The 12,146-nt window shown below is 36.2% G+C and overlaps 2 protein-coding genes across 2 annotated transcripts; both read right to left on the bottom strand.

Annotated features, from left to right (window-relative positions):
- Positions 1–79: 79 nt before the first annotated feature.
- Positions 80–4,706, bottom strand: mmp25a (matrix metallopeptidase 25a). The gene is made up of 10 exons (XM_067416965.1): positions 4,677–4,706; positions 3,964–4,096; positions 3,701–3,857; positions 2,504–2,802; positions 2,211–2,390; positions 1,912–2,008; positions 1,760–1,839; positions 966–1,115; positions 452–730; positions 80–336 (listed from the first exon to the last, which is right to left on the bottom strand). The coding sequence occupies exons 1-10, from the start codon at positions 4,701–4,703 to the stop codon at positions 80–82; spliced, it is 1,659 nt and encodes a 552-aa protein (XP_067273066.1). The 5' UTR covers positions 4,704–4,706.
- Positions 4,707–5,688: 982 nt separating this feature from the next.
- Positions 5,689–12,016, bottom strand: unc119c (unc-119 lipid binding chaperone c). Its single transcript, XM_067417090.1, has 6 exons — positions 11,878–12,016; positions 7,823–8,401; positions 7,612–7,725; positions 6,385–6,475; positions 6,093–6,265; positions 5,689–5,988 (listed from the first exon to the last, which is right to left on the bottom strand). The coding sequence occupies exons 2-6, from the start codon at positions 8,100–8,102 to the stop codon at positions 5,855–5,857; spliced, it is 792 nt and encodes a 263-aa protein (XP_067273191.1). The 5' UTR covers positions 8,103–8,401; positions 11,878–12,016; the 3' UTR covers positions 5,689–5,854.
- Between the last annotated feature and the right edge of the window lie 130 nt (positions 12,017–12,146).

Raw genomic sequence — 12,146 nt, 5'->3', positions numbered from 1 at the left:
GCATACTATCCAGTCATAATATTTTAAAATCGAATTTTTAAAAATCACAGTAAGTACTACACAAATAATATGAATATTATCAGTACAATGTAAGAACCAATATACGAACTACAATAATTGAATATATAACAGCTGATAAAGCACATATTCCAGCTGCAGTACTCTGGACACATCTACAGTCTCTGTCTCTTCTGGGAATCTCAGGTGTGCGAGTTGAAATGTTGCCATCACATTTCATCCAGTCAGTAGCAATGGACTTCGGGAAAGCAGTTTCCTGCTCCAGGCCCCCTCTTTTTAAAATCCAGTAGTTTGAATCTTTAAAGAAATAAGTGTCTCCTAAAGAAAATGTGGATAAATAGGTTTGAGGTTGGTTTGAGAGAAAAAGAAGGAAAAAAAAGACAAATGGAAATCATTATAAATAAAGGCTTTTGTGGCAATAAATGCATTTCACCATCTAGAAATCCAATGATGTCATCAGGGTAAGAGGGCATCCCCCAGATGGATGCTGGTTTAGGGTACCCTTCCTCCAGCTTCCTCTCTGTTCCTGCCTCATCAATCCTCCAGTACTCTCCACCACTGAACAGGTACGTCCTTCCATTGTGCGGCCACACAAATACTGCCTCCACTCTCTCTGGAACTCGTCCTGCAGACGAGCGTAAGCCCCATTCTGAAAGTGGTCGTGGGTACCCAGGGAGGGACACTGTGTTCCTAAATAGCCAGTACTGATTACCTGAGAATGACCAGAATGAAAAAGAATCAAAATAAGGAATGAAGACGCTCCTGAGTCCAACAGCCAGTAAAAATCAGATTTTTCATCCACTATTTCTATATTCTATAAAGTATATTGCATCCGTTTACAGTCAATAGCCCCTAATATAGTATGAAAATAATAAACAAATGATTGTACTTGTTTACTTGCTTATATATGCATATGTTTACGTTTTGGGTCTCTTTTTCATTCTTACCAATAAAGAATACAATATATCCATCTCTTCTCTCATATACTGCATCAACTCTGGCGGTTTCTGGAGGCAAACCGATCCAGAAGCTGTGGATCAGAGCTGGAGTCAAGGACATTAATGGGCCTGAATGATCTACCCTCCAAAAGTATGGACCTGATAAAAAGCAAATTGAGGGAGAAGATGAAGAAAAAGTATTTTCTTTCAATTATAATTTTTATACTTGTCTGCTAATTATTTTTCAGGATATATTAAGGATACCTCAAAGAGAAGTCCCTCTACTTTTACACAGTACACAAATTTTCAAACTTTTTTTTAAACAAATAAATATTTCAATTCAGCAAGGATGCACTAAATTGACCAATAGTGACAGTAAAGACGTTAATAATGTCATAAATGTTTTCTATTTCAAACAAAGGCTGTCCTTTTGATCTATTAAATCACAGAATTCTGGAGAGAGAAAAAAAACAGTATCATAGCTTCCACAAAAATATTAAGCAGCACAACCATTTTCAACATTTATAATAAGAAGATTTTTTTTTTTTTTGCTTGAGCAGCATCATCATAGCTATCACAATTATTTCTGAAGGATCACGTGACACTGAAGTAATGATGCTGAAAATTATGTTTTGCCATCTGGAATAAGATATATTTGACCATACATTAAAATAGAAAAATATATATTTTACACTGTTATAATATTTTTCAATATTTCTGTTTTTGTTGTATTTTCGATCAAATAAATGCAGGCTTGCAGTCTTCTTTTTAAAAACACACGGTAGTATATTCAAACATCATACCTCTAAAAAAGAAAACCTCTGCTCTGATATTAGCGATTGCATCATAACCTCCGTGACAGCGATCCGTAGAGGCTGGTGGGCTAAAAAAAAGAAAATCATTAAGAAAATATAGCAACCACTGTCAAACCTGTTAGGATCACGGTGTTACTCACTGATAGGGAGGATGCGGAGGAGCAGGGGTCAAGAAATTGGGCAGGTGAGTTGTGGGTGCAGAAACAGATGGGGATGGTTTAACATCTGGTCTTTTTCCTGTATAGTAAACAAAGTCATGAGAAATTAATTAATACATTTGATTGATTGATTGATTGATTGATTGATTGATTGATTGATTGATTGATTGATTGATTGATTGATTGATTGATTGATTGATTGATTGATTGATTGATTGATTGATTGATTGATTGATCGATTGATCGATTGATTATTTAATTCACTCCATATTAGGGAGTACCATAGAGCGCCTGTATGCTCAGTCTGTCATCAAGTGGTAAGGAGTAGCCGGGCATGTCTCCCACTGGACCATAGTAATAAGGCTTCATGATGGAATCATTGGAGGAGGAGTGAAACAGGCCTAAAGCATGACCAAACTCATGCACTGCAACTGTGAATAAATCTGTGTTGCTGCTCCTATCTGTGGAAATAAACATAAAACTTGAAGCACTACTGACCCATCTTCTTTTCTTTTAATCTTTAGATGAATAACGACATTTGGATACACAAATATATAAATATAATTGAATTTACCTCCATAGCTCCAGCTCTCTCCGTCATCAAAGTGTGTGTCACCTGCAAGATCTTCCTTTCCTGGGAAGAATGCATGTGCAAGTGTGCCCCCCTTGCCATCAAAAGGATATCCATCCTCATGGTAGCCACTGGCAAAGGTGACCTTGATGTCTATCTGTGGTGATGATGTAGAAGGGCGAATCCCGTGGAAACGCAGATGTGTGACATCACTCCATGCTCGGAGGGCATAGGTCAAAATTAACCTTACCAGCCCTGGATGTAGAGTGGGAGACATAGAGGGAGATGGAAAATCTTGCACGCTAGGGAAAAGATGGTAGACATAAGATTATTGGACAGAAATATTCTGGAAAAGGTTACATAAAAAAGAGATACAATGTAAAAAAGTATCCTTGTATGGTAAATGTAAAAAGTCAAATGTATGGTAAAGAAACAGCAGCCATGCTAATACAGTGACTGCGATTTTGATATTACAGGATGGTATAATAGTGTATATTTTACATATCAACATATATGTTATAAATGATATAAAGTGGTATGTTAATACCAAAAACTACTTGTTCATTGAATTGATCATAATTGGCCTATTGATAAAACACCAAAATGTAGGCTATTACACTCTAAAAAATGCTGGGTTAAAAACAACCCAAGTTGGGTTGAAAATGCACCGACCCAACAATTGGGTTGTTTTAACCCAATGGTTGAGTTGTTCTTACCCAGCAATTGGGTTGTCTTAAGCAACATTTAACCCAACCACTGGGTTAAAACAACTCAACCATTGGGTTAAAACAACTCAATTGTTGGGTCGGTGCATTTTCAACCCAACTTGGGTTGTTTTTAACCCAGCATTTTTTAGAGTGTACTGATAACAAAAATGAAGAGCGCAAAATGATTTCTATAAAATATAATCATATGTGACGTCTTGCACAAGGACTTATGTGAATGTCATTTCACTGCACCTTTCAGTCATTTTAAAATAGTAGCTATAGACTCATTTCATAATTTTTTTACTTGCAAAAACCATGTCATTTACAGTTTTCTTTACTTGTAAGACTTAAAGTAACATAATTTTTCCTTGTAATAAACTTTTTAACAACAAACATTATAATTATTAATATTATAATTATTATTAGGCTTTTATTATTATTATTATTATTTTACAATGTATAGAATATATTGCTGGAGACTTAATGATCACACCTCCAGGTGATGTCAGTCTTGTCCCAGCTCAACCTTGGCAGAGTGTATCCCCTCGTCAGCTTCCCTTTACTTCTTTTTCCTTTCAACAGATCCTCAGAGCTGATGGTGTCCGGGATAGAGCAGCGAGGTCTGCCCATCATTTCTAAAGTGGCCTGATCTGAAGTTCGACAAAAGTTGAATCATCAGTGACTATCCACGCAGAAAGATCATGTGGCAAAGTGTTACTGTAAAAATAGCCTAAGTGAATGCAGAGATCATCTCACCTATTTTGCCAGTCTCTTCAATACCAGCAAAACGCTGCATTTTACGAACAGCTTCTTCAATACCCGCCCTGGTTTGAAGTCGACCAATTAGAGATTCTGGAGATGGTAAATACCCATACCGAAGTAACCAGTCCTGCACACACACACACACACACACACACACACACACACACACACACACACACACACACACACACACACACACACACACACACACACACACACACACACACACACACACACACACACACAAATCATATATTGTTGATGAATTAAAAATAAATCAAATCAGCTCTGAAATCATTTGAAAACATTCCCAAACTTTAAATGTGCAAAGACTGTAGACAGTAGCTGAGAGATTAAAAAAGTATCACATTAGCTTTAAAATATTTGTATCAGATTTTGTTACAATAACGTGTATTATTTAGTTAGCTTTCTTATAATTGATGTTGATCAATTATTGAGTTGTTTATCAACCCTTAAATTAACAATTTAGCCGATTTAACTTTTGTTCTGTTAAGTTATAAACTATTTTAATGTTATTTTATATGAACATGGTAAAAAAAATTCCCTGAACCAATAAAAAATAAAAACCCCAATAAAAAAAATCTGACACATATCTTTTAGATATCTGATCAGCACTGCATATGAGACAATGCGTTTTTATTAAGCACATAAGAGCTTGTTTTAATCGAGATTTGAAAAGGCCTTACCACTCCTCGCGCGTACTGATCTGCCATCAACGCTGGTCGCGCGCTCACAACACTGAGAAGCGCGGCGCCGATTATTGTGAGAACTGCGGTCATGTTCATTCAGTGTGACATCAACGTATTTTTCGCACTTTTAAAACTGCCACATTTGTAAACGCAAACTTATTAACGAATAAACGCTCGAGCACAATCAAAATAGCTAAATGCTTTAACAGAACAGAACAAATTACGATCAACTCACTGAGAATATTGGATGTAGGTTTTATACACACAGTCACGGTTTGTCCTCTGTTATGACATCCCGAAAGTGTATTGTTTTGATAGGCCTAAACAAACACACACACACACACACACACTCTCTCTCTCTCTCTCTCTCTCTCTCTCTCTCTCTCTCTCTCTCTCTCTCTCTCTCTCTCTCTCTCTCTCTCTCTCTCTCTCTCTCTCTCTCTCTCTGCCCCTCAGTAGGAGCATCCTAAATGTGTGACCCCATGAATGCATGTGTCATGGAACTCAAAATAGGCCATGATGAAGTGGAAAAACATGTGTGAGGAGATGACAGCAAAGGCATAGATTATAAAACCAGCTTATTACAGTGATTTTGGAAGGGTCATGTGACACATGAAGACTGGAGTAATGGTGCTGAAAATGCAGCTTTGCATCACAGGAATAAATTAAATAAAATGTCAAAATATACTTTTTTTAAAAAGTGGTATAAAAATGGTATCATTTCCGTTATTATGATGGGGTATAAGACCCCCTGGTAAGAGGAAAAGTACTATGCATTGTGTAGTGATAAAAATAGACAGGATGTTTATGAGCTTTGGTGCCAGAGAATAAAGAAAGGGAAACATTAATTGCAATAAATAAACCAGGCATGTTATGGGTCCTCGAGATGTTTGTTCTCTTAATCATCATCAGGGCTTCCCTTTACCATATATATTCTCACAGAGTTGACAAAACATGGATTCACCAGCATGTTAAAGTTTTTTTATTTTTTATTACAGTGCAAGCAAGACAACATCTCCCCAGCACATTCATCAGTAAAATAACAAAGACATGCCTTTGCCTAGTTATGTGTAAAGTGTATAATTTATGAAACCACTATGCAGTGCTAATCTGTACATTAAATTAACAGTCTTCTGCATTCATACTGCAATTCACATGGCCTTATTGTGAAGTGTTTAGCTCTGGTTCTCATTGAGCTCCAGCCCCTGGTTGAAGGAGTATTCTGCCTTATGATGCATGATCAGTGTGTTTTTGGCAAAGTAGAAGCTGTCTGACCGCGTCTCAAACGGGTGGCTGATCATCTCCTCAACTAAAAGAAAAAAAACACAACATAGTTGACACTGTTCACTTACAAAAGCACCATACGGTCACATAGAATTTTTTTTCATGCAATGAGCGAAATGTGTTACTCACTGGTGTGTGAATCCAGGTCTGGCAAGCAATAGATGTGTTCACAGGTGTTTCTGCTGTGTGGGATACAGAAACCGATCTCAAAGTCAAACGTCTTCAGTAGTAGATCCCTGAAGTAATGCCTTTCAATCAGCCGAAACTTGTTGACTGCCTTACTGCCAACTGTAAACTCAAGTCTGTTCACAAGAGACATAACCCGCTTTGCAAACAAATAAACTATTCGCTATTGATTCTGATTAAATATTTAGATCTCTTCTAAAGGCCCCATAACAATCATATTAAAAATAAGACATACGTGGCTCCAATCTCCTTGAGATTAAGAAAAGCTGGACTGAAATGATACTGAATAAAACGGCCTGCATCCAGCTCTATGACATCCTTTATTTCTGTGAAGAAGAAGAAGAAGAAGAAGGAAAAGTTTTTTACATATTGCCATTCCACAAGCTCAAGATGGCTTAACAGGAGAATATTTGTACATATGTAAGGAAACAATACAAAACAAACACACAACACATGTAACAAAAGTACAATTTATCGAAAATACATTTCAAACAAATGTGGTAGAGAAGAGATATTATGAAGATAAGGGGGTAATGAGTTTCATAGCTTGAGAACACAAAATGATCTTCCACCTAAAGTAATGGTAATGGACAAAAAACAAGATCAGAATTTAAGAGACCCAGTGCGCAAGGGTCAGGCAGAGAGGTAGAGAAGAACAACAACATTTAAAGCCTTACATGTTAGCAGGATCATCTTAAAATAAATGCATGAAGCAACAGGAAGTGAGCATTGCATCGGGTCAAGGCAAGCACTCTAACAGGAGCATTTTTTTTAAACTTCAAATAGGTTTCTGTAAGCCAATAAACAAGGCAATGCACTAATCCAGATGTGAAGTAATATATTCATGTATCAAGGTTTCTTCATCAGCCAGATTGATAGAGGGATGGAGACGTGCAATGTTGTGCAGGTGATAAAAAGAGCTTTAAACAATTGCAGTGATATGGGAACCAAAGGAAAGAGGAGAGTCAAATAAAATATGAAGATTGCAGACAGAGGATGAGGGTTTACCAAGAAATTCATATGTCAAAATTCAGATTCATTCTTATGACTAATGTAGTGGAGCCAATTACAGCTATTCAAATGATATTTAAACTCTTTAAAATGTTTTTTTGTCAATTGAAATAAAGCTGAAATTAAATACAAATATTGGATGAAAAGGTTAAATAAAAGTTATTATAAAATAGTATACTGATCATACAATATATAATAAAATATAAATAATACTAAAGTAACACTGATTTATGAGGAAACAGAAGAGTAAGGGTGAAATACAAGACATTTTTGACATGCTACTGCACATAATGTCCACTAGAGAGGGCAAATGACACATTTGACACCTCATTAGCATAAACACAGTTCAACCATAATCGGAGACATCATCCTTAGCCAAGCCCAATTGTGTCGTTTACAAAAAACTACACAGAAAATAAGAAAATGCAATGTTGAAAACAAACTAACATACCTGTTGGACAGTGTCGTTTAAGGTCCAGAATGACTGATCCACCTTCCAGGTCTCTTATTTTGAAGCGTGAGAAGCTAATATTGTAGACATTGTCTTCTGGGGCGCACAGGTAATCTGCACATATAACCAATAATAGTAAAGAAAAGAAAACTATTGTGCAATAAAACAAAACAAAAACACATATAATCTGCTTTGTTTTCGTTGTCCTCACCGTCTGTGTATCCTGGTAGCCTGAGGACATACTGCGGAGTCACAGGGTCACCTGGCTTCCAGTCCAGCAGCACCTCCTCTTCAGCTCCAAGTCCTCCTGAAACAAACCCATCCCAGTCCTCCACGTCCCTCAGATCCCCCCTACCCTGCATTTCAGCCAAGTCCTCCTCATCCTCTTCAGCTTCATCTTCCTCTTGTTCACTGTCCTCGTCTTTCTCAGAGGACAGTTCCTGCTCCATTTCTTCTTCACTCTGTAGTTCTTTGACAACCTCACTGTCCATCAACAAATCTTTAACTAATTGTCCTCTAGTGTCTCTGTCAGGTTAACTAACACAGGTCCATCTGTTGTCAGGCACTCTCTGTGATTACCCTCAGCTCTTTTCTCCTAAACTGTGTCTCAGTGACTCAAACAGATTAAGGCTATCTCAAACAGCTAATCCAAGCCAATCCTCAATTAAACCTGGACACAGCAACTATGGCATCAATGAAAGGACAAATATGAGATGAACAGATGGAATTGGATGTAGATATATAGAATTATGATATGGAGGATAGTGAGTGGAAATGAAGATTAGCAGGACTGAAATGAACAAATAGACAGATTATTAGATATCACAGAAAGAGTGGTGAACTGCTAATGAAAGTGAGAAGCTGATCTCACAGCTGCTACAGTCATGTGAAAAAGCAAGCACACGCTTTTGAATTCTATGGTTTATGTATCAGGACATTCACTTATATAGCAGGTCTTAAAATTAAAACTTCAGGAGGTGAACACAAGGGGGTAATCTAGCGCTCGGAAAGCGTTCCACCCCTAGGGGCTGCCATTGCTAACCAAGCCATCACCTGCAGTTAGCATCCCATTGACTCCCATTCATTTTTGAGTCACTTTGACAGTGAATAACTTTACATCTGAGACGTTTAAAGACTCCATTTGTCCATTGTTTATTTCTAAAGAAACACGACAATGCATAAAAGGCTCCATTACCTTGTATCTTACACTATCGCCCCGTAGAAGCTGTTTTTGTAAAAATAGGCTAACTATTGCGTCATAACCAACGCGACTCTGTCGCACAGTTGAGAAATTACCGTATAGACCTGAGGAGACGCTCGCACGCAATCTTTTACTGTCTATGAGACAGTCGGGGGGACGTGGAGACATAAAGTCTGATAAAGTCGGGGAAGAATGGGGAGAAGCCCAAAGTGAGCCAAAAGCAACGGGAGAAAATATTTAAACAACGTGATTTAGCTTTCACTTTCCACAACTACTAGAAGACCTACAGCTGTCAGACAGGAGGCTCACGTCACATCTTCGTCGTCAAGCTCAGTCTGAGCCTGCGCAGTTCGCTCAGCCATCAGGAAGTGAGTGCTCCTATACTGACATCACTTAACGCCGTAGAAGGCAATGGGATCGCTCCGTCCATTTCTTTTACTGTCTATGGGTGAACACTGTCAATGTTTATTTAACAAAAATAAAGCCAAAATGGAGAAGCTACGTGTAACAAACTAAGTATACCCTATTATTCAATTGCTTGTAGAATAATCTAGTAGCAATTACTTTAAAAAATTGTTTTCTGTATGACTTCATCAGTCTCTCACACAGGTTGTGGAAGAATTTTGTCCCACTATTCTTTACATTGTTCATACGAGTTAAGGACGGGTTACACACCTGAAGGCTCCAGACCAGCAAACTGCCAAAACTTCTGCTTTTATAGAGATGAACATACTTGCTGATATTGCTGAAATTTGATTAGCAGTGTAAGACTGATGACGTGCTGTCTAAATGAGGCCCGAGAAGACAAAAGACACTTTCTGGAAATTAACATCTGAATCTGAATGTCTCTCATGCATCATTTGAGACACGTCTCACTTCAGTATCATCCTAATTAACATCTTTCTCTATTGACCCCCTCTCCCCAACTCCTACTCTCTCTTATGCTGAGATCACATAAAATTCACCCAAAATCTATACAGTTTAATGTGAACAAGTACTATACAGTATTATACATGTTTGTTGTCATATCAAATGTCTCAGTGTGATAAAGATCTCATCCCCACAGAAGTTGATAGATGATATATATTTTAAGAGATTAGAGATATTTTGCTTAAAATGTAATGGGCGAGTCTCAAGCTAAATGTTCTCTACTTCCTGCTGTCAATACAGGTCTATAGGACTTGATTAATGCAAATTCCCATTGTGAAGCATTTGAACGACTTTCACATCTTGGTCTGGGTATTTAAAGAGATGTTGCAAAGAGATCAGAGCTGAAATCTTTATATGTCAGGCCGTAACGTAGAGCGTCTTCAGACTCGCAGCGTTATGTAATTTTCAGAAGTCAGGTATACATATTTTATTTTGTACTTCAGAGTACACTGTAAAACAATTTATGTTCAATAAGTTATGACAACGTATGTTTTTACATTGTTTTAACTCATCTAAATAAGTTAAGAAATGTTACATTGTTTTTTATTAGGTTATACAAAACGTAACTCATTTTTTAAAGTCAGTTTAACATAATTTAAGTTGAAATAACGTAAACATCCAAGTCAATTTTACTGCAAAAGTTCAAAATTTGCCTTTTTTTTTTCAGTGTATTTGATGTTATGAATGGATTACCTTTTTTTGATTGCGTAATTGGCATTATACATTTACCTGACTGTTAATAAATTGTTATATTTTGATTTATTCTGAATTACTATGGAATTATATTAACTATCTCTAGTGGATTATGAACAGGTATTATTTCAATTCAGGGTTAAACAAAATAATTAAATGTGTGGTTTACTATTAAATATAAATGACCAAATAACCACTTGGCAGTCTAACCTAAATTCAAGGTCATAATAAAATGGAGTCGGATAAAAATAAATTGCAATTAAATCCCTTTGCCCAGCTGAAAATACCGAACACACAGTGCTAGACTGATACTTACCGTCTTCATTCCTATGAAAGCACTAAGGGTGTACTATAGTTTGCTACACATGGCTTCTATATTTTTGTTAAATAAATCATGATACAGTTTAATATTTCATTTGTTGTTGTTCTTCTAAAGTTGTACCTAATTTTAAGACTCGCCAAGGACCAAATGATTATCATGTCCTGATATGTAAAACCATACAATTCAAAAGGGTGTCCTTTCTTTTTCACATGACTGTTAATCAGGAGTGGCTCTCAACTGCTGGGTCGTGACCTAAAAACGACGCTCGTCCCACTGCCGTTCAAAACTTTGAGGTCAGTAATGTTTTTTTTATTTTTTATTTAAATAAATGTCATTTTACTAAGCAATGATAAAATTTAATTAAAAAAATTACATAGAATTATCAAAGTAAATTGAATATATATATATATATATATATATATATTTTTTTTTTTTATCATGGTTTCCACAAAAATATTAAACAGCAACACTGATAATAAGAAATGTTTCTTGAGCAGTAAATCATCATATTAGAATGATTTATGAAGGATCATGTGAGACTGAAGATTAGAATATCGATGCAGAAAATGTAAATTATATTAATATTATTTTATATATACTTGTTTTATATTCATTAATTAATTTATAATTATTTTTTAAATAATATTTACCAATATGATATTTTTACTGTATTTTTATTAAATAAATGAAGCCATAAGAGACTTTCAAAACCATAAAAAAAATATCTTACTGAACCTAAATATTTGAATGGTAGTTTATGTCTGTATGTAAAAGGCTGTGTGTGCATCCAATTTAAATCTTCAGTATTTTGAAACAACTTCATCTCTCACTTTGTACAGGCTAATCAAAATAAGCCGATATCATCATGGAAAGGTAGAATAACACATTGTATTTGGAAAACCATGAACAAATTTACAAGCAGAAGAAAATATGACCTAGATTACATTAATATTGACTTGCAATAAATATGGCTTGTGTCGATCACAATGTGTTTTAGTGTACATTACTGGCTTTGTGTAGTTCTGTAATATTAAAAAATATCAATGATAGATATCTGTTCATTAATATATTGGTGTACATTTTTGCAACTATTTCAGAAAAAAAACTTCTAGGTTCCTACCACTGCAATCTTCAAGTCTTGCAGTCTCTACTAATGAGCTGTTGAGTTGAATCAGGTGTGCTTCCCCAGGACAGGTTTGAGAAGCACTGGTCTACAGGACAAAACTCTAGTGACATCTGTGTCATCTTGTGGTGAGTCGGCATCCTCCTTAGATTAATGTGCAGTTGATCAATCTGAATGTAATACGAGTCAACAGGATGTGTTCACATATCTGTTCTTTTTTTCTCCCACAGCAGCACTGATGGAGGGAAGAGGTGGAGCCACTGAAC

The sequence above is a fragment of the Pseudorasbora parva genome, chromosome 2 (genome assembly GCF_024679245.1).
Source record: "Pseudorasbora parva isolate DD20220531a chromosome 2, ASM2467924v1, whole genome shotgun sequence".
NCBI lineage: Eukaryota > Metazoa > Chordata > Actinopteri > Cypriniformes > Gobionidae > Pseudorasbora > Pseudorasbora parva.
The sequence above is the reverse complement of the archived record's forward strand: the minus strand, read 5'-3'. Positions and strand labels throughout refer to the sequence as shown.